This window comes from Molossus molossus, unplaced genomic scaffold, assembly GCF_014108415.1.
Source record: "Molossus molossus isolate mMolMol1 unplaced genomic scaffold, mMolMol1.p scaffold_m16_p_22, whole genome shotgun sequence".
Taxonomy (NCBI): Eukaryota; Metazoa; Chordata; class Mammalia; order Chiroptera; family Molossidae; genus Molossus; species Molossus molossus.
In genome coordinates this window covers 16,289,983-16,317,139 of record NW_023425358.1, presented here as the reverse complement: position 1 = coordinate 16,317,139, position 27,157 = coordinate 16,289,983, and the positions used below count along the sequence as shown (strand labels likewise).

At 44.5% G+C, this 27,157-nt stretch overlaps 1 protein-coding gene across 2 annotated transcripts in view; it reads right to left on the bottom strand.

Annotated features, from left to right (window-relative positions):
- Positions 1-27,157, bottom strand: part of PI4KA (phosphatidylinositol 4-kinase alpha) — a 121,285-nt gene that overhangs the window by 68,156 nt on the left and 25,972 nt on the right. For both annotated transcript variants that reach the window (XM_036277116.1, XM_036277117.1), the window contains exons 6-18: positions 26,711-26,970; positions 26,109-26,175; positions 24,616-24,764; positions 21,895-21,960; positions 15,803-15,899; positions 13,008-13,199; positions 11,230-11,330; positions 10,446-10,575; positions 9,057-9,189; positions 8,018-8,113; positions 7,455-7,638; positions 5,832-5,935; positions 299-467 (exon numbers count right to left, since the gene is read on the bottom strand). In XM_036277116.1, the coding sequence (XP_036133009.1) occupies positions 299-467; positions 5,832-5,935; positions 7,455-7,638; positions 8,018-8,113; positions 9,057-9,189; positions 10,446-10,575; positions 11,230-11,330; positions 13,008-13,199; positions 15,803-15,899; positions 21,895-21,960; positions 24,616-24,764; positions 26,109-26,175; positions 26,711-26,970 (1,748 nt within the window). The remainder of the gene's footprint in view (positions 1-298; positions 468-5,831; positions 5,936-7,454; positions 7,639-8,017; positions 8,114-9,056; positions 9,190-10,445; positions 10,576-11,229; positions 11,331-13,007; positions 13,200-15,802; positions 15,900-21,894; positions 21,961-24,615; positions 24,765-26,108; positions 26,176-26,710; positions 26,971-27,157) is intronic.

Below are 27,157 nucleotides of genomic sequence, written 5' to 3'. Positions count from 1 at the left end.
TACACATTATCAGATGTGCAAGAGAGATGGGGTCAGGGGTGATAAGTAGTCTGCTGTCACCTTATCACCCTGGACTGGGAAAGGCGGCTGCCATGAGTTTGATGCAGTCTGACAAGGAAGCCACCCTCTTCCCTGACCCTTGACAGCACCCCTGAGAAAGAACCTCACTCCCTTTGTTCTTGTACTATATTAGATGTGTTTAAATCTTTTAACATAGAAAGTTCTGTTTCAACCAAGATGGAGCCGAAGACTAAGCCCTGGATGGCAGGGCAACACACTAGGCCACCTTCCTCCCTACCTTCAGGGCAGGCCCCTTCTCGCTGGCCCTCTCGCTGGCACGCTTTCCTTCCAGCCCCAGCTGCACAAACAGCTCCAGCAGGTTCATGAGCAGCTCATCCACAAGGTGCTCGTCCTGGATGTTGGCTGCGATGTTAGCCAGGGCATTGATTACTGCCAGGGAGCAGTGCCTGGGGAAGGGGAGAGACATGACAGCCACCACTAGGCAAGGACACCTCCCCATTCTCTGCAGAGTGAAGGCTGGCTGACTCCACCCAGCCTCGGCCAGCCTCATACACCTTCTCAGTGCCTATGAAGAAAGAAGCCCTCCAGGTGCTCTGCTTTCCCATTCCATCCCCTTCCAGCTCCCCTGCTTTTCACTTTCACTTCTCCCTCCCACAAGGCAAAAAAAGAAAAAAGAAAAGAAAGAAGCCCTCTAGAGGAGATGAACACACCACCTTTGAAGGGAACTCAACTGCTGCAGAAATGACTGTGACCTTTCTCCTGACATGCATTAAGGGTCTCAGAAGACTTGTTAGGTCCCAGAAATCTGCCTGCTACAGACTTGGGAAGGTTTCAGGACAATTCCTTCTGAATGTCTAATACCCAGTACATAATTAAAAATGGACTTCCAGTCCTGGTCAGTTTGGTTCAGTGGGTGGAGCGTCAGCCTGTGGTCCAGAGAGTCCCGGGTTTAGTTCCCGCTAAGGGCACATACCTCGGTTGCAGTTTGTCCCTGGCCCTGGTTGGTCGTGCAGGTGGCAGCCACTCGATGTGTCCCTTTCACATTGATGTTTCTCTCTCTCTCTGTTCCACTCTCTCCCTCCCACTCTACCTGAACAAAAAATGGAAAAATGTCCTCGGTTGAAGATTTAAAAAAATGGACTTCCACCCTGGCCAGTTTGGCTAAGCAGTTAGAGCATCAGCCCACAGGCCAATGAGTTGGGGGTTAGGTTCCAGTCTAGGGCACATACCTCGCTTGTGGTTCATCCCCAGCCCTGGTCGGGTCGTGTGGGAGGCAACCAGTTGATGTGTCTCTCCTACGTTGATGTTTCTCTCTCTCTCCCCCTCTATCTGATGATAGACAGAAAATGTCCTCCAGTGAGGATTAAAAAAAAAATGATGATTGCCCTGGCCAGTATGGCTCAGCAGCAAGAGTGTCATCGGCAGACCAGAGAGTCCCGAGTTCGATTCCAGCCAACGGTATGTACCTCAGTTGCGGTTCATCCCCAGCCCCGCTGGGGTTGTGTGGGTGGCAACCAGTCGATGTGTCTCTCTCACGCTGATGTTTCTCTCTCTCTCTCTTCCTTCCTCTCTCCCTCTAGCTCTATCTGAAGATTAATGTAAAAATATCCTAGGGTGAGGATCAAAAAACAAAACAAAAAAATGATGGACTTCCAGTTAAGATGGCAATGTAGGTAAAGACGACACTCACCTCCTCCCACAAAATTACAACTAAACTACAAAACAACCATCATTCAGAACCGCCTGAAATCGAACTGAATGTTAGTCCTACAACTACGAAATTAAAGAAGAGACCCTACTGAGACTGCAATCAAGACTCAATTACAACAGAAGGGTATACAGCCCACACTAGGGGTGCCCCTTGAGGGCCCAGCTGGGGTGATCAGGGAGGCTGTGCCAATGGATCCTACGGGACACCGACTACAATAGGCCACTCTGTGAAGCCTAGGAGACATAGCAACTCTACCTAATACATAGAAACAAATACAGGGAGGTAGCCAAAATGAGACAACAAAGAAACGTCCCAAATGAAAGAACAACAAAACTCCAGGAAAGGAACTAAACTAAACAACGATAAGTTATCTAGTAGATGCAGAGTTCCTGGTTATAAGGATGCTCAAGGAACTTAGTGAGAATTTCAAGGAACTTAGTAAGGACCTCAAGAGCATAAAAAAGGGCCAGTCAGAAATGAAGGAAGCCCTGGCCAGTTTGGCTCAGCGGTTAGAGCATCGGCCTGCGGTCCGGAGAGACCCGGGTTCGGTTCCTGCTAAGGGCACGTACATCGGTTGCAGTTTGTCCCCGGCCCTGGTTGGTCGTGCGGGTGGCAGCCACTCGATGTGTCCCTTCACGTCGATGTTTCTCTCTCTCCCCCTTCCTCTCTCTCCCTCCCACTCTATCTGTACAAAAAATGGAAAAATATCCTCTGGTGAGGATAAAAAAAAAAATAAAATAAAATAAAGAACCAAAAAAAAAAAAAAAAAAAAAAAAAGAAATGAAGGAAGCATTAAGTGAAATAAAGAACAATTTACAGGGTATCAATAGTTGAGTAAGTGAAGCCAAGAAGCAAATCACTGATTTGGAATATAAGGAAGCAAAAAACACCCAATCAGAACAGAAAGAAAAAAAAAAGGAACCCCAAAAAATGAGGATAGTGTAAGGAGCCTCTGGGACAACTTCAAGCGTACCAACATTTGCATCATGGGGGTGCCAGAAGAAGAGAAAGAGCAAGAAATTGAAAACTATTTGAAAAGATAATGACAGGCCCTATCCAGTTTGGCTCAGCTGATTTCTCAAAAGAAACTTTGCAGGCCAGAAGGGAGTGGCAATGAATATTCAAAGTGATGGCAAGCCAGGACCTACAACCAAGATTACTTTATCCTACAAAGCTATCATTTAGAATTGATGGATATTTAAAGAGTTTCCCAGACAAGAAAAACCTAGAGGAGTTCATCACCATCAAACCAGTATTATATGAAATGTTGAAGGGTCATCTCGAAGAAGAACAAAAATATGAACAATACAATTACAATACATATCTGTCAACAACTGAATCTACAAACACGAACAAGCCCAACAGAAACACACTCATAGATACAGAGAACTTTTTGTTGGTTGCCAGATAGGAGGGAGGTTGAGGGATGAACAAAAAAAGGTAAAGGGATTAAGAAGTATAAATTGATTGTTAGACTGAAGAACCTCAAAGGGAAGGAGGGGGGAAGAAATACAAAGAACTTATATGCATATATGAATAACCAATAGACACAGATAACAGTGTAGGGAAGGCAGGAGGCAGGGGGGGAGCGGGGAAGAGTGGGTCAATGGGGGAAAAAATGGAGGGACATCTGTAATGCATGGCCCTGGTCGGTGTAGTTCAATTAAAACGCTGGCCCGTGGACCAATGAGATGTGTGTTTAATTCCGTCCAAGGGCCCATACTTCGGTTGCGATTCGTCTCTGGCCCTGGTCAGGGTTGCGCAGGAGGCAACCAATTGACGTGTCTCTTTCACTTCGCTGTTTCTCTCTCTCGCTCTCACTTGCTCTCTCTCACTCGCTCTCTCTCTCTCTCCCCCTCCCTCCTACTCTATCTGCAGATAAATGGAAAAATATCCTTGGGTAAGGATTAAAAGAAAAAAAATTCTCAGGTGATGATTAACAAAAAAATAAAATAAAATGATGCCCTGGCTGGTGTTGCTCAGTGGTTAAAGCAACAGTCTGCACAATAAAAGGTTGCAGGTTCAATTCCTGGTCAAGGGCACATACATGGGTTGTAGGTTTGATCCCCAGCCCTGGGGAGGCAACCAATCATTGTGCTTCTCTCACACTGATGTTTCTTTCTCTTTCCCCACCTCCTTCCCTCCCTTCCACTCGCTCTAAAAATCAATGGAAAAAATATCCTTGGGTGAGGATTAACAACAAAAAAGTACTGACATGCCCCCTCAACCAGATGCTGTGAACCAGTCAGACAGGCCTGGCTTCTGTTGACACTGGGGGCAGCCAGACCCTGCCATTTCTATGCTGTGGACCCTAGGTGAGCTAACATCTTTGAACTTCAGTTGATTCCTGAGTAAAACAAAAATAATTTCGTCCTCACAGGGTGCAGGAGGAATTAAACTCTCTATGTGAAACACTGGGCACACCGCTGGCCCCAGTAATCTCGGAGCAAATGGAAGACATGATAAAGACACCCATTTCACTGATAGGTGAAGATAAACAAATGGCAGTAAATACTTCCACCAGTGAAGCAAACAAATCACTTTTGGTGGCAATATCAAAAAAGGCATTATGAAAGAAGAGGAAACTTGAGTCAGAAGTTGAAAAACTGGTAGGCATGGGAACAAAGAAGGGCCAACAGCAGCAAGACAGATGTGAGGGTCAGAGGAAAACAGAGCAAAGACAGGGTAGGAGAGGTTCAAGGAGCAAGGAGGAACATGAGTCACTTTCAGAGCAAGGAAGCAATGTGGGAAAGAAGTGTTTTGGTCTGTGAGTCAGTTTCATTGCAGAGATCAGGATGGATGGATAGAAGGGAAGGGAGGGAAGTTGGCTGCCTCCCCAATCCACTCTATAGGCTGTTCTAGTAGCCTGGGCTCATGATGGTGGCCATAAGAAGGCAAATAAATAATGCTGAGAGCTGTTATTTATCGAGCTTTCACACATACGATTTCAACTACCCACACAACTGGAGACATTTGATGAGTAAGGAAACTGAGGCACATAACCACATTCTCACCCTGAGTTGAATGTAATGGTCAGGAGGGGAGAACGGAAATACCAAAAAGTGGCAATATCACTTCCTCCCCGCCCCAACCTCTGTCCTCTTGACTTCACTTCCTTCTTTCCCTCTCTTCCCTTGATTTGACAAACTTTTGTGAGATCCTCCAAACATGGAAAAGCATGTTCCCGTCCTTAAGACATTCCCAGTAAGGACAATGGACAGACAAGGAAGCAATTCTCACTCGTCCAGGGAAAACTGGCCAGACTTTACACAAATTTCAAACATTCGAGGTTATAAAATGCCCATCTTCTTCAACCCTCCAAATTCCACCTCTCTGGCCCTGGCCAGTTTGGCTCAGCGGTTAGAGCGTCGGCCTGCGGTCCGGAGAGACCCAGGTTTGGTTCCCGCTAAGGGCACGTACTTCGGTTGCAGTTTGTCCCCGGCCCTGGTTGGTCGTGCGGGTGGCAGCCACTCGATGTGTCCCTTCACGTCGATGTTTATCACTCTCTCTCCCTTCCTCTCCCTCCCTCCCACTCTATCTGTACAAAAAAATGGAAAAATATCCTCGGGTGAGGATAAAAAACAAAACAAAACAAATTCCATCTCTCTGAATCTAGCCTAAGGAAAACATCAGAGCTGCTCACGGATATTTGGTAGCTATTATGGTATTCAATGAAGTACTTACCAGCAGAAAAACTAGAAAACTACTTAATATCCAACAGTGCTGTTAGATGATGTGATACTATACAGCCATTAAAGGTGACATGCAGAGGAATGTTTATGGTATGGCTGATGTGTTGCTCCATTAAACACACACACACACACACACACACACACACATACACACACACTCAGGTCACCCAGATGGACAATTTAAGCCTGCCTGGAGTAGGGGAAGGTAATGAGCACTGAGCTCAATCCGCTCCAGGCAGTGCGCATATGGGGTTTTCAATTTCTCACCTTGGGTGTGCACTGATCTGTAGCATATTTTCTTTAGTAAGAAAAAAAGTTTATTTAAAAAACAAATCTCCAATCTCACATTTTCAAAGGGAGTTAAATACTGTCATGAACTAAAGCAACAATGAAGTCCAAAGAATTACCTATAGCCATGATCCTTGTAATCTTTAGTGGCTGAGTACACGACAGAGCTTGCCTTCACGCTGATCTGCTGGAAGAGATTCCACACTTCCTGATAAATGTATTGCTGGAAGAGAGCAAGGGACACAGTTACCATGCCACAATTACTCCATGAAAGCCCCTCCTTGGAACACAGAAAAGGCCCTCCATTGTCATTCAGAGAGAAAATTCCAAGAATCATGGATTATAAGGGTCTGAAGGCCTTTAGGACATTCATTCCCAAAACTTTAAGAAAACCTCAAATTAAAAGCTAAAAAAGGCCCTGGCCGGTTTGGCTCAGTGGTTAGAGCGTCGGCATGCGGTCCTGAGAGACCCGGGTTCGGTTCCCGCTAAGGGCGCATACCTTGGTTGCAGTTTGTCCTTGGCCCTGGTCAGTTGTGCGGGTGGCAACCACTCGATGTGTTCCTTTCACATCGATGTTTCTCTCTCTCTCTCTGTTCCTCTCTCTCCCTCCCGCTCTACCTGAACAAAAAATGGAAAAATGTCCTCGGGTGAGGGAAAAAAAAAAAAAAAAACCTAAAAAAGGCCCAGCCGATGTGGTTCAGTGGTTGAGCGTCGACCCATGCACTAAGAGGTCACTGGTTCAACTCCTGGTCAGGGCATATGCCCAGTTTATGGGACAAATTCCCAATGGGGGGCATGCAGGAGGTAGCCAATCAGTGTTCTATATCATCAATGTTTCTCTCTCTCTCTCCCCTTCCCTTCCTCTCGCTTTAAAAAAATCAATAAAGAAAAGAATTTTTTTTTAAAAAAAGCTAAAAAGGAGACAGCTTCCATTTAAATTCTATTATTAATATGAGTGAAAAATTAGTCTATCTAAACTTCGTTTTCCCCTACCACTTACAAAACTATTACACTATTCTTTTTTTTTTTGACCCTCACCCTAGTATATTTTTATATTAATCTTCAGATGGAGCTGGAGGGAGAGAGAGAAGAAGAGACAGAGAGAGAAATATCAATATGAAAGAGATATATGGATTGGTTGCTACCCACACAAACCCAACCAGGGCCGGGGCAAACCGCAACTGAGGTATGTGCCCTTGGCCAGAATCGAATCCGGGATTCTTCGGTCCACGGGCGACGCTCTTACTGCTGAGCCATACTGGTTAGGGCAGCACTATTCTTTCATTTATTTATTTAAATTTATTTTTTTTTTTTATTCTCACCTGAGGACATTTTTCCATTTTTTATTCAGACAGAATGGGAGGGAGAGAGGGAGGGAGAGAGAGGGAGGGAGGGAGGGAGAGAGAGAGAGAGACACATTGACGTGAAAGGGACACATCAAGTGGCTACCTCCCGCACGACCCAACCAGGGCCGAGGACAAACTGCAACTGAGGTCCATGCCCTTAGCAGGAACCAAACCCGGGTCTCTCTGGACCTCAGGCCGACACTCTAACTGCTGAGCCAAACCAGCCAGGGCTACTCTCTTCTTTAAAAACAAAAACCAAAAACTCACTATTCAGACAGTTGTGAGCATTTAACTGATATGCAAAGTAGATTTAATTTGTATTTCTTACATTCCTGATAGTCAAAGGAGTTAAAAGAAGCTTGCTCAGGGTTAGTGGGTGTCTGGGGCCTTCCTTACATTTCCAGTGATAACCAGGCAGCCTAGCTGGTCGATGATAAGCACGTCAAGGGGGGATGGGGGTTGGCAGAATTTCTGCTGCAGGATCTGCAAAATTGGCTCCATGACCTTTGGGGTGTCCCTCAGGGCCACTGCGATGTGTCCCAAGGCTCGAATGGTGTGGTCAGGAATCAAGTGAGCGTCCCTATGGGAGGGAAGAACAGAAGCACCCTGGGAACAGTCCTCTCGCACACAGCAATGAAATAAAACCCGGGAGCTGGACCAGGACCTCAGTGTCATCACAGTCTTTCAGATAAAGCATTCATCTGAAAGTGACAGCCTGGGTTCCATAACCACCAGCAGAAAACACAAAGCCCAGGGTACCAGGCAGGAAGACAGAGATACTTCTCTACTCCAAATACTGGTCCAGAACAGATATTCCAAGATGGGTTTCTTCTGAAATCATGGGACAAACCCAATGCACAATTCACATTGTACAAGAAAGGAGAACAGAATTGCACAATGCCAGCAACCCTCACGAGCCTCAAGAGAGCAACTGGCTGCTTCTCTGAGATGGGACGTACTTATCACTCTCCTGGGAGATGTAGAGCCGGTTGGAGAGGCTGGCCAGGAAAGCCTCCACAATCACTGCATCCACCGTCAAGCCAGCTTTCAGGCACCTAAGCAGCAAGGAAACCCCCACAGCATTAGGCATCATAACCACCAGATGAACGTTCTATGTTTTGTTTTGTTTTAATTTTTTCTTTCTCAGGTTTACAAAGTTTAAAGAACTTCTCTGAACCTTTGCCCCCAGAAATCTGAAAGTCATTACATAGAATGAATTCAAAGAACTGCTGCAGATTTTGCCCACTTGATAAATATCTGTCGGAAACAGTAACTTCATTATTTTGCCCAGAACAGTTTCTATCAGAATGTTACAATCACCCTAATTTCAATTTAAAATTTCCTGTACTGTTCCTTGACAAAACTCATTATAACTGATTCAAAAGACAGATGGTCCCGCCCTGGCTCGTATGGCTTAGTTGGTTGGGTCACTGTCCCATACGCTGAAAGGTATTGGGTTCGATTCCTGGTCAGGGCACATACCCAGGTTGAAGATTCCACCTCTGGACAGGGTGGGTAAGAGGCAACCAATCAATGTTTCTTTTTCTCTCTCTCCCTCTCGCTTCCTCTCTAAGAATCAATAAAAAATGTTATCATCAGGTGAGAGTTATTTTTTTTCCTCCTTCATTGATTTTAGAGAGAGAGGAAGGGAGAGGAGAAAGAGATAGAAACATCGATGAGAGAGAACATCGACTGGCCGGCGCCTGCATGCCCCTCACTGGGGATGGGGCCCATAACCCAGGCATGTATCCTGACTGGGAATCTAACCAGCAACCTCTTGGTGCATGGTCAATGCTCAACCACTGAACCACACTGGCTAGACAAGGTGAGGATTATTAAAAACAAAACAAAACAAACAAAAAAAAAACAGATGGTTGAGGGAATATTAAAATTATACAGTTTTACAAAATTATAAACATCTCTTATTTTGTAAGAGTTTATTTTGTCTGAAAACACACTTCCTCCCCAGTAACATGTCCCTTTGGCCCAGCCTCCCACCTGCAGATGTTGTCAATGGCAATGTCCCGGAGCTGCTCATACATGGAGGGCTGGCTCTTCTTTCCTGACATGACGCTCAGGGTCGACTCAGAATGTTCATTGGTTACACTGATTTTTATATCATTGCCAGCAACTGAATGTAAAAATTCAAATATGTACTTGGTTAAAGCTTGTCACTTTCCACCCCCGTGTCTATAATTCAAAACCAAATAATATGCTAATCATTATTAACTTTTTTTTTATCCTTATCTGAGGACATTTTTCCATTTTTTATTCAGACAGAGTGGGAGGGAGAGAGAAGAAGAGAGAGAAAGAAACAATTGACGTGAAAGGGACACATCGAGTGGCTGCCACTTGCACGACCCAACCAGGGTCGGGGACAAACTGCAACCGAAGTACATGCCCTTAGCGGGAACTGAACCCGGGTCTCTCTGGACCGCAGGCCAACGCTCTAACCGCTAAGCCAAACCAGCCAGGGCCTAATCATTATTAACTTATAATAGCAATCACTCTAAAAACATTCAACCAAACATTTCAGAAACAAAAGTGTCTGATAACAGGAAGGATGAAACAAACATGTTTCAATCAAAAGGAAGAACACCTAGGTTACAAAGTGATAAATACATAAAACAGTAATTTCTTAAAAAATGGCTCAAAGACCTGATGAGCACTCATAGGCATTCACCCAGAAGGTTATCTAATTAACTTGCACAAGCTGGTAAGGGTGGGGGCAAGGGTGAGTGCAAAGGCCTTAGAGTCAGAGGGACCCCTCTTTGTTCCGGGCCAGGAGGAAAGTGGAGGGAGTCTTTCCAGCACTCAAAGTTTGGGTTTCTTCATCTATAGGGAAGAAATAAAATGTCCACCTTCACAGGACTGTGAGAAGGATGAGCTACACTACACTAGAGCCCAAGCTTGCAGTGGCTGTTTAGTTAATGTTAAGTCATTACAGGTTGACCAGATTTGCTCTGGGCCTATGACCTTGTCTGTAGAAACATAACACATTCCCTTGGGGCAAGGGAACTAGATGACATTGTGTACAGTCATTGGTCCAGTGTCTGGGTCATGAAGAACTCACACTTCAGACAACCTTATTGAGCGAAGGGTCCCAAAAAATGTGGGACCAGAGAGGAGCCTACAGGGGTGGCGAGTGCACATGACAGGGAAGGCAGAAGGGAGAAAGGCCTAGAGCCCTGAGGGGGTCTCGTAGGAAAAGCCATAAGGGAGGAGGCAGAATGAATCCACATACAGAAAAGACTGCACAGCTCAGCCATAAGTTCTGTCACAGAAGCATGTTGGGCTCACATAGTCACATGGCCCCTTCTAGGCACCTCAAGAGCACTTGAAGGCTGGGGGCTGGAAACACAGCTTCAGGCACACCCATCCTGTTACCTGTGTGGTATTGACTGTGATACTTATAGAGCTTCACCAGCACGGGGGATGGAATGACCAGGAAGTCCCGAAGAGACGGCGTCACTGAGTGTACCACCACTGGGAACCTCTCACATAGGCGGCCCAGACCCTGCAACACATCATTGACCTGTCATGTGGCCTGGGGAAAGGCTGGCTGGGCAATAAGATGCTCAACCCTTCAAATACCCAAGTTTGAGCAGAAACTTCCTGGGTCAAAGCTTCCAAGGGGCCACCTGACCATGGGGCACAAAGACAGGAAAGAGAGATGGCCTTGACTCTCCTTCACCTAAGGGGCAGATATACTGTTTAAGTGTGTCCATTTCTTTTTGAAGCAAATTAGGGGAGAAAGGGTCCAACATATGATTTCTAAACAATAGTAGATGTGGAGTCACTGAGATTTGCAACAGGTTATGAGTCTTGGCAGAACAGAGCTGGCACCACAGAGATGTCCCCTCGTGAGTCCCTCTGGCAAACATCTGCAGCCCTTCACCTGTGTGCTTGAGAATAGCCTGGCTGGCAGATACAGGGAAGCTCCACACAAAGAAGGACCCAGCTTCTCCTGGACCCCACTCACAGAAATCCCAGCACCCTTTCAGCAGCAACCCTCACTCAGTGGTGAACTGTGTCTACAACAGGCTCTAGTTCAAGTTCCTAAAGACAACAGCTCAGATTCTGGGGCCGGTGTGCCAACCACAGCCTGAATAGCATGACAAGAAGGTCCTACTGATAGGATCTCAGATTCTCCAGTGTCTGTGAGACTGACCTGCAGACAGCAGATAAGCAAGGGCAAATGAGCAATGATGACTTTGCTGGATGTCTTGGACTGTAGCTTCTCAGACAGCTTGATGCAAAGACTTTCTGCACCTAAATTCAACAATCAGGGAAGGGTATAAATAATTAGCAAAAGGACGAAATTTATAAACTACTCATTCACCAATTAATCATGTAACTTCACTAAACCCCAAAGATACTTTTTTTGCAGGGTTTATTAACACAGTAAACTCTCAATTTTGTGGACTTCGATTTAATGGACTTTGGATTTAATGGACAAAATTTCGGGTCTGTATGTCATATGTGAAATTAACACCCTATTAATTTTAAAATGCTTTTAACCAAGATTTGCTTATAATTAAATTAACAGGTTACTTTTGTTATTAATTCATTGTTAAACAAATTTTAGCAAATAGGCCATATGTTGGAAAAAATACTGTAGTAATTTGCTGACATAAATATTACATATCTACAACTATAGTCTACATATTTAAATCCAAGAGTCACTGCTTGTAAACAATGTTTGGTGAATGATTAGCACACGATCACATGGCATTGCACACAAGCATTTCGTACTCTCAGTAACTGGTCCTGTTGTTGAGTGGCGTGACTTTCTGCAGCAGTTTTAATGCATGCCAACTGACATCATATGTGTTAAGCCCTGCCCCAGCTGTGTGCATTTGTTTAGATGACTAGTGAATGCACGCATTTACTAGACCTATTCAGTATAAATTTAAAATTATAGTAATACATATAGAAAACTTACCTGAAATAAAACTTTTCATATATAATATTTTTCCATTTATCTTTAAATAGAGGGGGAGGGAGCAAGGGAGAAAGGGAGGGAGTGAGGGAGAGAGGGAGGGAGAAAGAAATATCGATGTGAGAGAGACACATCGACTGGTTGCCTCCCGCATGGCTCCGACCAGGGCTGGGCACCAAACTGCAACCAAGGTACTTGCCCTTGACAGGAATCGAACTTGAGACTCTTTGGTCCAAGGGCCAATGCTCTAACTGCTGAGCCAAACTGGCTAGGGCAATTGTACATAATTTTTTTTTTTTGTACGTGCTCCTAGTGAGAACTGAACTCGGGACTCTCTGGTCTGCAGGCCAAAGCTCCAAACGCTGAGCCAAACCAGCCAGGGCCGTACATAATTTTAATTACATAAGTGTGTCTACATAAGTAAAAACAGGTAAACTAATTTGTCAATTGTTTTAGCATATGCATTCGAAAAACCTACTTTATTATATAATAGATTCTTTCAGTCCTCGGGCCAACACTAACTGCTGAGCCAAACCAGGCAAGGCAAAGCAGGTGTTCTTAACTGAAAGCTTATCTCTGCTTCTTTTCTGCTATTGTAAAAACACCACCCTGCATGGTATGTGACTGCTTTCTCTTCTCTGCTGGCCCTGAGCCTCCTCATCCCCCTGTCCCCACAATGGTCTGTGAATGGCAGCCATCCACAAGTCTGCTGAATGCTTCCAAACAATGACAGATGTGGTCATTAGGGTTTGCAATAAGTTACGAGTCTCAGCAGAACAGAGCTGTCACCACAGACGTCAGGAGATGTTCTCACGAGGTCCTCTAGTAAATATCTGCCACCCTTTACAAGGGCTGCAACAGGCATTGAGTTCCCACTTCTCACAGAAAAGCCTCAAGAATAAGCAGTAAGTAGTGGAGAGAACACACAGACCCTGTGGCCCTGGCTAGCACCATCCTCCCAGGTCCAGACACTAGACTTCCAGGGAACAGCAGGAGCTGATACTCACCCTGCTCATCCTTCACGGCCCACACCATGAGGTCCACACAGGCAGCGTTTGCCTGGCAGCGCAGCTTGAGGGGGCTCAGCTCACTGTGGATCCGGTCTGCATCGTGAAGAATCTTCTGAAGCTCCCCCTGGCTCGTGTTGAACTGCTCCAGCACAAAATCATGGATCTCCTTAACAAAGGTGGTCGGGAGGTCTGTAGGAGAGAGTGGACATTGCAACTGGAAACAAGACTGCACCAAAATTCAAGCAGAGGCTGTGAACTTCTACGGTCTTTTCCTCTCTACCAAAAACTCAAGAACAACATGTTTGCTGCTGGCTGCTATGGTTCCAAGAATGCCCTCTAAGAAGATCCTGGATAGGTTGTGTACAGCTGCCCTCCAGACACGTTGCCACCTGGCACAAAGAGCAAATGATCATTTCCCAGGGAAGTGAGAGCCCTGCCTTGTTCCAAGTAGTCAATATACTAAAACCTGAATATATGAAACACACAAATTAAGATTTATCACACTGCAACTGATACAATTAACATCAGGAAATACTTTAGTGATACATATATATTATATTTCCTACTTTCTTTCAGTTTTAGTAAGATGTAATTGACATAGATCACTATATAAGTTTAAGGTATATGGCATAATGAGTGGACAGGTGAACAGCAATTTTTTTTCTTTATTGATGTTAGAGAGAGAGAGGAAGGGAGGAGAGAGACAGAAACATCGATGAGAACGCAGAGTAGCCGCCTCCTGCATGACCCCCACTGGAGATCTGGCCCACCACCCCAGGCATGTGTCCTGACCGGGAACCAAACCGGCAACCTCTTGGTGCATGGGTCGATGCTCAACCACTGAGCCACACAGGCTGGGCTGAATAGCAATTTTTTAAAAGGCTGCCAGTTAGCCCTTGCCAGTTCGGCTCAGCGGTTAGAGCATTAGCCTATGGACCAGAGAGTCCAGAGTTCGGTTCCTGCTGGGGGCACGTACCTCAGTTGCAGTTTGTCCCCAGCCCCGATTGGGGTCGTGTGTGTCTCTCACATCAATGTTTCTCTCTCTCTCTCTCGTCCTCCCTCCCTCCCTCCTGCTCTATCTGAAGATAAATGCAAAGGTGTCTTCGGGTAAGGATAAAAAAATAAATAAAATAAAAGGCTGCTAGTTATTAGGTAAGTACAAAAACTGGTTGTAGCCTTAAAAAGAGAGTTTCCTGCCTTCAGGGCTAAATCTCCAGAGCACCCAAAATTTGTAGCCTTTTCAAACTCTTATCCTTGGAAAACTTAGGAGAACCAATGTAGGCACAAGTCACATCAGTCAAGAAAGCTGGCAACACACAGCTTAGGTAAGAAGGGAGGCCACGGGGGCTCCTGGAAGTCAGGCCAAACTGGGCAGTCCCTGCCACCCTCCTTTGTAAACCTAAGTAACCGGTGCTGTGGCCCCTACAAGACTCAGCCTCCACCTCCCAAGAGCCCTTGGAATCAGATTAGGAAAATGGATTAACTGAATTATGATACATCTGCATGACAGAATATTATATGGTCATCAAAACTTATGTTTATGAAGAGTGTTCAATAATGTAAGGAATGACCACAGGAAAAATGTTTCTAAAACATACAAAAGAGAGACTGGAATGAAATGATAAATTTGTGTGTGTGCTACACTATTAAGATATTATCTCTGGCCTGGCTGGTGTGGCTCAGTGGTTGAGTGTCGACCCATGCACTAAGAGGCTGCTGGTTAAATTCCTGGTCAGGACACAGGCCCAGGTTGTGGGACAAATCTCCAGTGGAGGGCATGCAGGAGGCAGCTAATCAAAGTTCTCTCTCATCGATGTTTCTATCTTTCTTTCCCCTCTAAAATCAATAAAGGAAAAAAAAAAAAAGATATTATCTCTGCCCTAGAGAGATGGCTCAGTTGGTTGAATGTTGTCCCGTGCACCTAAAGGTTGTGGGTTTGATTTCCAGTCAGGGTACATACCTAGGTATCAAATTTGATCCTTGGTCAGGGTGCGTAAAGGAGGCAACCAATCAATATTTCTCACGTTGATGTTTGTTTCTCTCTTTCTCTCTTCCCCTTCCTCTCTCTCTAAAAATCAATAAAAACGTATCCTCAGTTGAGGATTTAAAAAATAAAGATATTGCCCTGGCCGGTTTGGCTCAGCGGTTGGAGCGTCGGCTTGCGGTATAGAGAGACCCGGGTTCGGTTCCCGCTAAGGGCACGTACCTCGGTTGCAGTTTGTCCCCGGCCCTGGTTGGTCGTGAGGGTGGCAGCCACTCGATGTGTCCCTTTCACGTCGATGTTTCTCTCTCTCTTCCTCTCTCTCCCTCCTGCTCTATCTGATCAAAAAATGGAAAAATGTCCTCGGGTGAGGATAAAAAAATAAATAAATAAAAATAAATAAATAAATAAAATAAAGTTCTTAAGAACCAAGACCATAATTTAAAAATAAATAAATAAAGATATTATCTCTGATTTAAGATTATGAGTACCTTTCTTTTTTTCATACTTTATAACATGTCTAAAATAGACATGAAAATGTATGCATGATCAGGACAATACAACATGTCCATGTCAGAAAAACACCTGAGGAAATAAACACACCAAAGAAGTCATCATTGATGGCACTAGGGCACAGGATCATGGACAGATTTTTTTTTTTTTTTTTACTTACTTTTACTCTAAAATTTCAGTCACATGACCATGTCTTGCCTGTGTTTTTAAGTACCCCCAGCAGAAAGGAAGCACAAACCTGAGGCAGTGGCCCTGAACCCAATCTCACTGAATTCCCACATGTGTGCTAAGTACTCACCTTTCATGTAGTACAGAGTGTCACGAAGCATCTTGAACATGGCCACATAGAGGGGGTCACTGAATGTGGTATAGTAGAGATCAGCGCTGGGGTTGGCCTGTGGGGGAGGCAGAGGCACATGACCACAGCACAGAAACACTCCTCTGGGACTCCACCTTCATGCAGCGATCCAGCTAGGTAATCCTTACATATATGACTTAGCATTATAAATGGAATTAACTGTTTACCACGATTCATCACTTGGAACACTTTATTTATTTATTTTTTTAATCCTCACCTGAGGACATTTTTCCATTTTTTGTTCAGATAGAGCGGGAGGGAGAGAGAGGAAGAGAGAGAGAGAGAGAAACATCAACGCAAAAGGGACACATCGAGTGGCTGCCACCCGCACGACCAACCAGGGCCGGGGACAAACTGCAACTGAGGTACGTGCCCTTAGCGGGAACCGAACCCGGGTCTCCCTGGACCGCAGGCCGCCGCTCCAACCGCTGAGCCAAACCGGCCAGGGCTGGAACACTTTAATTACTCTCTTCACCCTCTTGCCTAAGGCAGAGGAAAACAGGAGGCTCACACAGTCCAAAGATGCCTGCAGGGGAGCAGCCACCTGCACCCTTCACCTCCTCTCACTGAAAACTCACAGTCTTTGAAGTCAGGGGGACACAGAAAGTAGAGGAGGAGAGGGATGGCCAACGGACCACCAGACCATCAGATTACGGGATTCAACCCTGTCCACCACCTGGGCAATAAACACTGCAGCCAGGGAACCTTCAGATTCAGCTTATGTTTTGTAATTAAAACTCATTTTAAATTATTTTTTAGTGTGCAGCCCCTATGGAAAACAATTTGGTGATTCATCAAAAAATTAAAAATGAAACTGCCAATGGACCCAGTGATTCCACTTCTAGGAATATATCCTAAGAAGCCTGGTACACTAATCAGAAAGAATATATGCACCCCTATGTTCATAGCAATGCTATTTACAATAGCTAAGCCCAAGTGCCCATCAGGAGATGAGTGGATAAAAAAGCTGTGGTACATTTACACAGTGGAATAATATGCAGCTGTAAGAAAGAGAGATCTCTTACTCTTGGAGGGACCTGGAGAGTATTATACTAAACAAAATAAGCCAATCAGAGAAAGACAAGTACCACATGATCTCACTCATTTGTGAAACATAATGAACAAAATAAACTGTTGACCAAAAGAGATCCAGAATCATGGAAAGAGGGACCAGACTAACAAACCTCAGAGGGATGGTGAGGTGGGGGGGAGGGGGGGACAAACCAAAGAACTTATATGCATATTGCACAATCAATCAACACAGACACTAGGCTGGGGAAGAAAAGAGGGTGTGGGACCGGGAAGGAGGAGGTCAATGGGGATAAAAGGGGAATATCTATAATACATTCAACAATAAAAAATAAATAAATAAATAATTTTTTAACAATTTAATCTAGAACGTAGCACTATTTTTCTTCCATGGAAAAAATTCACACACGGTCTAATGTGATGAATAAGATACTCTTCTAATGAAAAGGCACAACTTCCCTGGCCGGTGTGGCTCAATGGTTAGAGTATCACTCCACACACCAAAGGGTCTCGTGTTTGATTCCCAGTCAAGGGCAAGTACTTGGGTTGCAGATCTGATCCGTGGCCCTGATCAGGGCTTCTGTGAGAGGCAATCATTAGATATGTCTCTCTTTCATATCAATGTTTTTCTCTCTGTGTCTCCCCTCCCTCTCTCCTTCCATTCTCTCTAAAAATAAAAATCAATGGGAAAAAATACCCTCAGGTGAAGATTAACAAACAAACATAAAAGGCATGGCTTATCAGAATTCTTGACACATGCAAAAATGCTCTGCAAATACAGGTGAGAGGGATGAGGAGAAAAAGAAAGCAAATCCCCATTGGGCCAAGGGGATGGGCCTGTGGTGTGAGGCTGGTGGAAGGTGCAAGAGTTATGTAGAAGGCATGAGAAATGCATGGAGGACATGAGAGTGATGCCAGATTTCAAGTGGGCATGGATAACAGGGCCTGTGGTTAACAGTGCCATCAATGGGCATTGGTTAACTACTATAGACATGAAGAGATGAGATTTGCTGAATAGGGTGACCTAGGGGTCAGATCTGGGGTTCAGAAGAAGTCACTGCAAGCAAGGAGCAGATGAAAGGGAGCCCAGATAATGCAGCCTGTTTCCCTCACTCACTAGCTATATAACTAAAGTTCCCTAACCCTGCAAGCCTCAGTTTCCCCATCTGTAAATGGGGGATTGCTGTGGAAATCAATGAGTGAGTCATGTCCTATCCCAGTGTCTAGCACATAAGCATGCAATAATTGCTAGTGATTACTAATGAGTATTATATTTAGTAATACAGGTCATGGTTTTACTCTTTTTTCAGCAACAAAACCATTCATAAAATGAACATCTATACTGAAGTCCAATAAAAAACAAAAATACGAGAACTTTTGGTCAAGATGGCGGCGTAGGTAAACGTGGTATCGCGTCCTCCTACAGCCACATCAAAGTTACAACTAAACTACAGAACAACCCTCATTCAAAACCGCCTGAAATCAAGCTGAACGGAAGTCCTACAACTACGGAATTAAAGCAGCAGCCTCATGGAGACTGGTAGGAGGGGCGGAGGCTCAACGGGCTGGTCCCACACCCTCATGTGGCGGATAAAAATCAGGAGGATACCTCGGCAGGGAAGATCCTCCCTGAGGACTGAGGGATCCCTATCCCACACCAGACACCTTGCTCAGGGTTCCAGTGCCAGAAAGAGAAGTCCCCATAACTTCTGGCTGGAAAAACCAGCAGGAACTGAGGCTCAGGGAAGCTGACGCAGCTGGAGCCCCAGGAAGCTCCTTAAAGGGCCCGCGCATAGACTTATCGGACTCACTCCCTCTAAGCTCGGAGGGGAGGCAGCTCGAGGAGCACCAGAGACATACAGGGAAGAACTGAGCTGTTTGGCACTGGAGCGAAGGCTGGAGAGGGGGCTTTCTCCGGGACAAACTTGCTGTCAGAGGCCTTTGTTCCTTTGGTGAGACCTTCCCTGGGGCGGCAGACAGTCACCATACCTGGGACTCCAGCAACCTGGCTCACACTGGTAGCCCCACCCTGGTGATTCCCTGAGGCCCCGCCCCACCCAACTTACAGGCCCACCCAAGCTGTTGCCAGTTGCTTAACCATAGGATTGGCCTGTCTTGGATCCTGCTTCAGGTTTTCCTAAATTCTTTCAAACAAGCAGCATCTGGTCTCAGCTAGCCCCATACCTCTCATTAAGTAATACACAGAAACAAACACAAGGAGGCAGCCAAAATGAGGAGACAAAGAAATAGGTCCCAAATGAAAGAACAGAACAAAACCCCAAGAAAAGAACTAAGCGAAATGGAGATAAGCAACCTAACAGATGCTGAGTTCAAAATACTGCTTATAAGGATGCTCAATGGACTGAGTGAGAATGTCAGTGAACTTAGTGAGGGCCTCAAGAGCATAAAAAAAGACCAGTCAGAAATGATGGATGCAGTCAGAAATGAAGGAGGCATTAAGTGAAATAAAGAATAATTTACAGCCCTGGCCAGTTTGGCTCAGCGGTTAGAGCGTCGGCCTGCGGTCCAGAGAGACCCGGGTTCGGTTCCCGCTAAGGGCACGTACTTCGGTTGCAGTTTGTCCCCGGCCCTGGTTGGTCGTGCGTGTGGCAGCCACTCGATGTGTCCCTTCATGTCGATGTTTCCCTCTCTCTCCCTCCCACTCTATCTGTACAAAAAATGGAAAAATATCCTCGGGTGAGGATAAAAAAAAAAAAAAAGAATAATTTACACAGATTCAATAGTAGAGTACGTAAATCCAAGAAGCAAACCATCGATTTGGAATATAAGGAAGCAAAACACACCCAATCAGAACAGCAAAAAGAAAAAAGAATCCAAAAAAATGAGGACAGTGTAAGGAGCCTCTGGGACAACTTCTGCATCTTGGGGGTGCCAGGAGAAGAGAGAGAACAAGACATTGAAAACCTGTTTGAAACAATAATGGCAGAAAACTTCCCTAACTTGGTGAGGAAAACAGACATACAAATCCAGGAAGCACAGAGAGTCCCAAACAAGATGAACCCCAAGAGGCCTACACCAAGACACATCATCATCATCAAAATGCAAAAGGTTCAAGACAAAGAGAGAATCTTAAAAGCAGCAAGAGAAAAGCAGTTAGTTACCTGCAAGGGAGTTCCCATAAGGCTGTCAGCTGATATCTCAAAAGAAACTTTGCAGGCCAGAAGGGAGTGGCAAGAAATATTCAGAGTGATGAAAAGCAAGAACCTACAATCAAGATTACTCTATCCTGCAAAGCTGTCATTTAGAATCGATGGCCATATAAAGAGTTTCCCAGACAAGAAAAAAATTAAAGGAGTTCATCACCACCAAACCATTATTATATGAAATGTTGAAGGGTCTTTTTGAAGAAAAAGATAAAATATATGAACAAACAAAATGGCAATGAATACATATCTATTGACAATGGAATCTACAAACAAAATGAACAGGCAGAACAGAAACATTCTCATAGATACAGAGAACATTTTGTTGGTTGCCAGATGGGAGAGGAATTGGGGGAATGAGTGAACAAGGTGAAGGGATTAAGAAGTACAAATTCATTGCTAGACTGACAAACCTCAAAGGGAAAGGGGTTAGGGGGTGGGAAGAAATAAACCAAAGAACTTACATGTATAACCAATGGACACAGATAACAGTGTGGGAAAAGGCAGGAGAGGGGCAGGAGTGGGGAGGAGGGGGTCCATGGGGGAAAAATGAGGAACATCTGTAATACATTCAACAATAAAGATTTAAAAATCTTTTTAAATATAAAACAAAAACAAAAATACCAGAATCTGCTCTGGTTCAATGGGGAGGAGGGTTCCAGCATCCCATATTCCTAGCCTTCCCTCTGCTTGTAAAATAAGCCGTAAAAGAAATCCCCACTGAGCACCAACTTTCCCCTCAGGACCCAGATCGACACTTTTCAATTACAGATGGCATGTGGGTCCAATAAGTGGCCAGGAGTTCTGACTACCCAGACCAGCCCTGGGTCACATATAACCAAACACTGACAAAGGAAAACAAGAGGCCTCTGAGACTGCATGCAGTGAGAGAACTAAATCTCAGGCCAACAGGCAGAACACAACCTGCAAAAAGGTTGAAGATAAAGTAGAAAGGGCCAGACTGCAACCTGGAGAGTTACAGGAACTGTGCTTTTCAGCCAAGAACTGACCCAAAGCAAATCACACCTAGCACATATATACATCTACTGTCTGCAGACAGCCTGCTGGGAGAAGATGCAGGGCAGAAGGCACACTCTGTAGCACAGGAAAGTCCCTGGGGGCTCCCTCCCCCTTCAGAGCTGAGCTCCAGTGGTACCAGGCACTGAGTCTCACAATCAGGTGAGAGAAAGAATACCAGGCTTAATGAGGAATATGGGTCCAGCACATGCTCACAGCAAGCATCAGGCTGGCAAATGGCAATTGCTGTAGATCCCAACACTTGAAAGAGGGCTGACTCAAATGTTCCCTCAGGTTTTGAGACCTCCCAACACCAACACTTAATAATTTTATAAATAATGCAGTAGGCATTGGTTCCAAATATATTAAAGACAAAAGTTTCCTAGGTACACACCCTACACACATAAAAGCCAGGGATTGTATGTGCCTAAAAAAAGTGTGAGGGGTGTGTACTGAGCCCAGAGAAGCAGCTTTGAAAGCACCAAAGGAGCAAGGAAGATAAAGAGCTTCAGAGTCAGAGGACCCAGTGCAGTCTCAGCTCCCATGATGACTATGTGACCAGGGCACAGTAGTTAATCCTTTAAACCTCTATCTTTCATGTGTAAAATGGAGACATTGACCACTGCTCAGAGGCACTGTGTAAGGATATAATTAAAAGAGCTCAGCATGGAGCAAGCTTTCAAATTTGCAGGTGTGTTGTCATTATCGGGACTAGGAAGTTTAGATGAAAACTCACTGCCCCCACGCAAACCCGCCCTGCTCTCTCCACACAGAGGCTCACAGCAGGTGGATCTCATTGCAATGCCCTCAGAAGGTACGTACCTCTATCACACTGGCTGCAACTTCGTCCAAGGATTTGAGCATAGACTCGTCAACAATCTTCTTCACCTATCAGTGAAACAAGACCTCATGAGGCACCTGACAGTAAGAGACAGGAATGCTAGCTCCTTCTACTAAAAAAGAAATGTTGACAGATAAAACCACATAATAGCCCTGGCCGGTTTGGCTCAGCGGTTAGAGCATCGGCCTGCGGTCCGGAGAGACCCGGGTTCGGTTCCCGCTAAGGGCATGTACCTTGGTTGCAGTTTGTCCCCGGCCCTGGTTGGTTGTGCGGGTGGCGGCCACTCGATGTGTCCCTTTCACATCGATGTTTCTCTCTCTCTCTGTTCCTCTCTCTCCCTCCCACTCTATCTGAACAAAGAATGGAAAAATGTCCTCAAGTGAGGATGATTGAAAAAAAAAAAAAAAAAAAAAAAAAAAAAAAAAAAAACCACATAACAGGTCCATGTGGTGAAAAATGTGCTAGAAAAATAGGCCACAATATATAAATAATATCAAACTATATACACAAAATGCCCTTAATTCTGCCATCACTTGGCCCATTTATCAGGATTATAATGACATAAAAACAGAAAAGGGCCCAGCCAGTGTGGCTCAGTGGTTAAGTGTCGACCCATGAGCCAAGAGGTCGCTGGTTTGGTTCACGGTCAGGGCACATGCCCAGGTTGTGGGTACAATCCCCAGTGGGGGCATGCAGGAGGCAGCCAATCGATGTTCTCTCTCATGGATGTTTCTGTCGCTCTCTCCCTCTTTCTTCCTCTCTCTCTAAAAGCAATAAAGAAAAAACAAACAAAAAAAACAAGACAGAAAAGGTACCAACTTTTTCAAATTTTGCTGATATCAGATTTCCTTTTCTAGGATGTGAAAGTGTTCAGACTCCAGGCATCACTGACATTTATCCAAATGCCCTCCCAGATGTCAAGAGCACCTTCACAGCCAGTCCTCGGGTGCTGACAGCTCCTCCCTCTTCCCCTGGGCTCTTCCGAAGCTTCCCAGGTACTCAAACTGCAGCACCCATTTTACATCTCTAATAGAAGTGATTATTTCTACCCATTCTCTATACCACCATTTAGTACAGGATTGTGGGATCACCTGATGAAACAGCCCACCCCCAACCCCTCAAATTTTAGTACTTTAAGAAAGCATTTTAAAAATGTATAAATATGGCCCTGGCCGGTTTGGCTCAGCGGTTGGAGCGTCGGCCTGCGGTACAGAGAGACCCGGGTTCAGTTCCCGCTAAGGGCACGTACCTTGGTTACAGTTTGACCCCGGCCCTGGTTGGTCGTGTGGGTGGCAGCCACTCAATGTGTCCCTTCACATCGATGTTTCTCTCTCTCTCTCTCTTCCTCTCTCTCCCTCCCATTTTATCTGAACAAAAAATGGAAAAATGTCCTCGGGTGAGGATAAAAAAAAAAAAAAAAGTATAAATATAATAAACAACATGCCAGGAAAAGAATTTAAAAATTGCCTATAAGAAAACCTAACCTGGAAAAGTTATAATACAGTGAAAAAAATAATTCCCTTTCTTTAAGAAAAGATCTGAAACATTCAGCCTTCAATTGGGATGTCTAAGATGATACTAAGAAGAGCCATTTGAGAAAGCCATGGGCCGCGCAGGCCACCATGTTGTCTGGGACACTGACAGTAAAGAGCAGTTTGAGGGAAGTTTTCCTTCCTGACAGCAACTTCAAAAACATCCTAGGCCATTTAATAATTCGTTATGCCTCTATCCTCATTAATTATTGCCTATGCTTTGATGTCTTCTTACATCTTCAGCCTAAAGCCCTTCTCTGAGTGATTTCTATTCATACTCCAGACAGGACACAATGGGTGCTCTCTCTAATGCATGCTGTTTCGGATATGTCACTCTCATTCTCTCCAAAACAGAAAGTCTCATCTTTAGAATCTGTCCTTGATGATGTCTTCACCCCTATCCACTCAAATATCTTTTTTTTTTTTTTATCCTCACCCAAGGATATTTTTTCATTTTTTGTACAGATAGAATGGGAGGGAGAGAGAGGAAGGGAGAGAGAGTGAGAAACATCGACGTGAAGGGACACATCGAGTGGCTGCCACCCGCACGACCAACCAGGGCCGGGGACAAACTGCAACCGAAGTACGTGCCCTTAGCGGGAACCGAACCCGGGTCTCTCCGGACCACAGGCCGATGCTCTAACCGCTGAGCCAAACTGGCCAGGGCATCTTTTTTTTTTTTTTTTTTCCAAATATCTTGAAGTATCCCAGCTCAATCATAATAACTTCAGAGTCCCTGGATCAGAGTCCATTTCGGGACTTAGACAATGGCACCAATACCTTCTCTGATATCACCTCAAATGCCATCCAAAGGTACCCAAATTAGAAAAAGTTAGGTTTTGTACTGATTGGAATAGAGCACTCCTGAGACAGAATCAGACACCCTGAGCTAAGCTTTGATCCTGCCCTTGGCCTATGGATCCTTGATGTATTTGACACTGATTTCCTTACCTCTAAAATGGGGAGCATGGTGCCTCCCGAAAATGACTGCTACAAGGATTAGATGAGAACATATTGAACAATTGCTCCGTGAATGTTACTTTCCTTCCTTCTTTAATCCGAAAATTATGACTACTAAGTTGTTCAATTGAAATACCAAAAAACTTTCACCACTAGCAATTTTACTGATTGATACACCCGTGGTCTGTTTATCCATAGTGCTCTGCTTACCAAGTTTAAAAGTTCCCGAAGCAATTCTTGTGGAATACTGAACTCCTTGTAGGTGACGCCATTGAAAAGAGGAGAAACTGAGAAGCTGGAGCTGATGGTGGAGAAGTAGTAATCAGGATCCAGAGCACTCCCATCAGGTAAGTACGAGACTGATGGAGAAGAAAACCAAATAGTCACAGGAACACATAACAGGATACTTCCTCAAGCTGATTCCCTCAATAACCATCAAAGATATAGACTTTGTTTTTGTTTTTTACTCCTTTCCTTGTTTTTTAATTAAGAAGTGAAGGCTTGGCCTAGCCAGTGTGCTCAGTTGATTGAGCATCATCCTGTGCACCAAAAGGTCACCAGTTCGATCCCGTCAGGGTACATACCCAGGTTTCAGAAGGTTTGATCCGTTGGGGTGCATACAGAGGCAACCAATCAATGTTTCTCTTTCTCCCTCTCCCTTCCTCTCTCTCTCTAAAAACCAATTTAAAAAAAAAAAAAGAGAGAAAAGAAAAACATTAAAATTTTAAAAATAAAATAAAAGTAAAAGTTTCTAGATTTCTTTTTAAAAAGTTTTTTTTCTTTATTGATTTTTGAGAGAGAGGAAGGGAGAGGGAGAAAGAGAGAGCAATAGAAACATCGATGAGAGAGAACATAGATTAGCCGCCTCCTGCATGGCCCCCACTGGGGATTTGGCCCACAACCTGGGCATGTGCCGGGAATCAAACCAGCAACCTCTTGGTGCATGGGTCGATGCTCAACCACTGAGCCACATTGGCTGGGGGAGAAATGTGTTTCTTTTTTAGCAATTAGCAACATCTGAAAATGCAATATATGGCATTATGAGGCATGGAATTCTGGTTTCCCCATTTCCTATCACTTAATCAGTATCTTACTTCCCTAAAGGATTAAGTTGAAAGTAATTTTAATGTGTCTGACACTACACAGGGCTATCCTACGAATCAAATTTAGTAAATTCTATGAAAGTGTTTCTGTAAACAACTGAAAATCAGTGCTTTTACAAATTAACATAATAAAATTGTTACAGCAGGTACATGAGGGTTTATATATTATTTTCTGCAATTTTCTGTTAAAATTTTTTCTTTTATCCTCATCCGAGGACATTTTTGTATTTATCTTCAGATAGAGCAGGAGGGAGAGAAGGAGGAAGAAAGAGTGAGAGAGACACATCGACTGGCTGCCACCCACACAACCCCACCAGGGCTGGGGACAAACTGCAACCGAGGTATGTGCCCTTTGCGGGAACCGAATCCAAGACTATGGTCCGTGGGTCAACGCTCTAACTGCTGAACCAAACTGGCCAGGGCTCTGTTTGAAATTTTTAAAAATTACATTCTAAGAAGTTTAAAAGAAAATAAGTGCTTTCTAAAAACTTGACACTCTAGATGCATGATAGCAGAACATTAGTATTACTATCCCTGACATCATAAGAAGTACTCTATGAACCTGTTATCCAAGTGCTAAGTCAATAATATGAAGCCCACCTTCAAAGTAGTGAAAGGCGGATCCTCCAGGGGAGCTGGGAGGGGGCATCCCACGTTCAGGGCTGACCTGAAACACACAACCACATTTAGAGATCAGAAAAGGCCAGTCAAACCTCAGTCAGAATTCTCTTAGATAAGGTTCTCTCTGACAGCTCAATAGTAGTTGTACTCCAAGTTATGGTTCAAGCCTCACCTTTTCCATGAAGCCCACTGTACCTATAGTGTTCTCTACTGTATACCAAATCACTGAATTCTTCCTGTCTAGACATACATTTTATACTTGCTTACTAAGCTGAATTAGTCTTGTGTTTCATGTCTATCTTTTCTCCATGAGTCAGTTATATACTTCTTAGGGGAACCAACTGTCTCCCAGTCAGAATAGATTCTGGCTCCCAATTGATAAGAAACAAATACTTCATGACTAGGAGATGAAATCACTTATAAATTGTAAAAAGGATAAGGAAAGCTTTTCAATTAAAGAGAATTCTAGTGAGAACATTTTGTTTTCTAAGTTTCCTCAAGCTACACACAAGTGGGATTTTCCTCATGTGAGCATTTAACAAGACCTCTCTCCTCTACTCTTTCCAGGAGTGCAGCCGTACCTGAGATATGCTGGACACGCTGCTGGTCTTCCTCTTCAGGGTACCCTCCTGACACACAGTCAGCAAATTGCTGGGCAGGATGGAGCGAAAGTCATTGAAGGAACGCCTCCGAACACCTTCTAGCTCCTCCGGGACTCGGAGGGAATGAGGAGGGACTTTGGGAAAGAGTTTCGAGAGGAGAGACTCTTCTGTGTTGCTGTAACGCCCAAATGCTCGTGAGATTCCGATTAGGCATGGGATCGCATATTTGCAGAGGTATTCTAGAAGACAAAATAAGACTATTTTGATACCAGAAAGTTACCTGTGAGAGAACCATACTGTACCAACTTATAACACTGGCTCACATCTCACAACACACCCACTAACAAATCTGAAGGATCAGAATAAGTCACAGCAACAGGGTCAATCCCAAGAGCTGATTGATGATATTTTTCAAACTGGGATTAA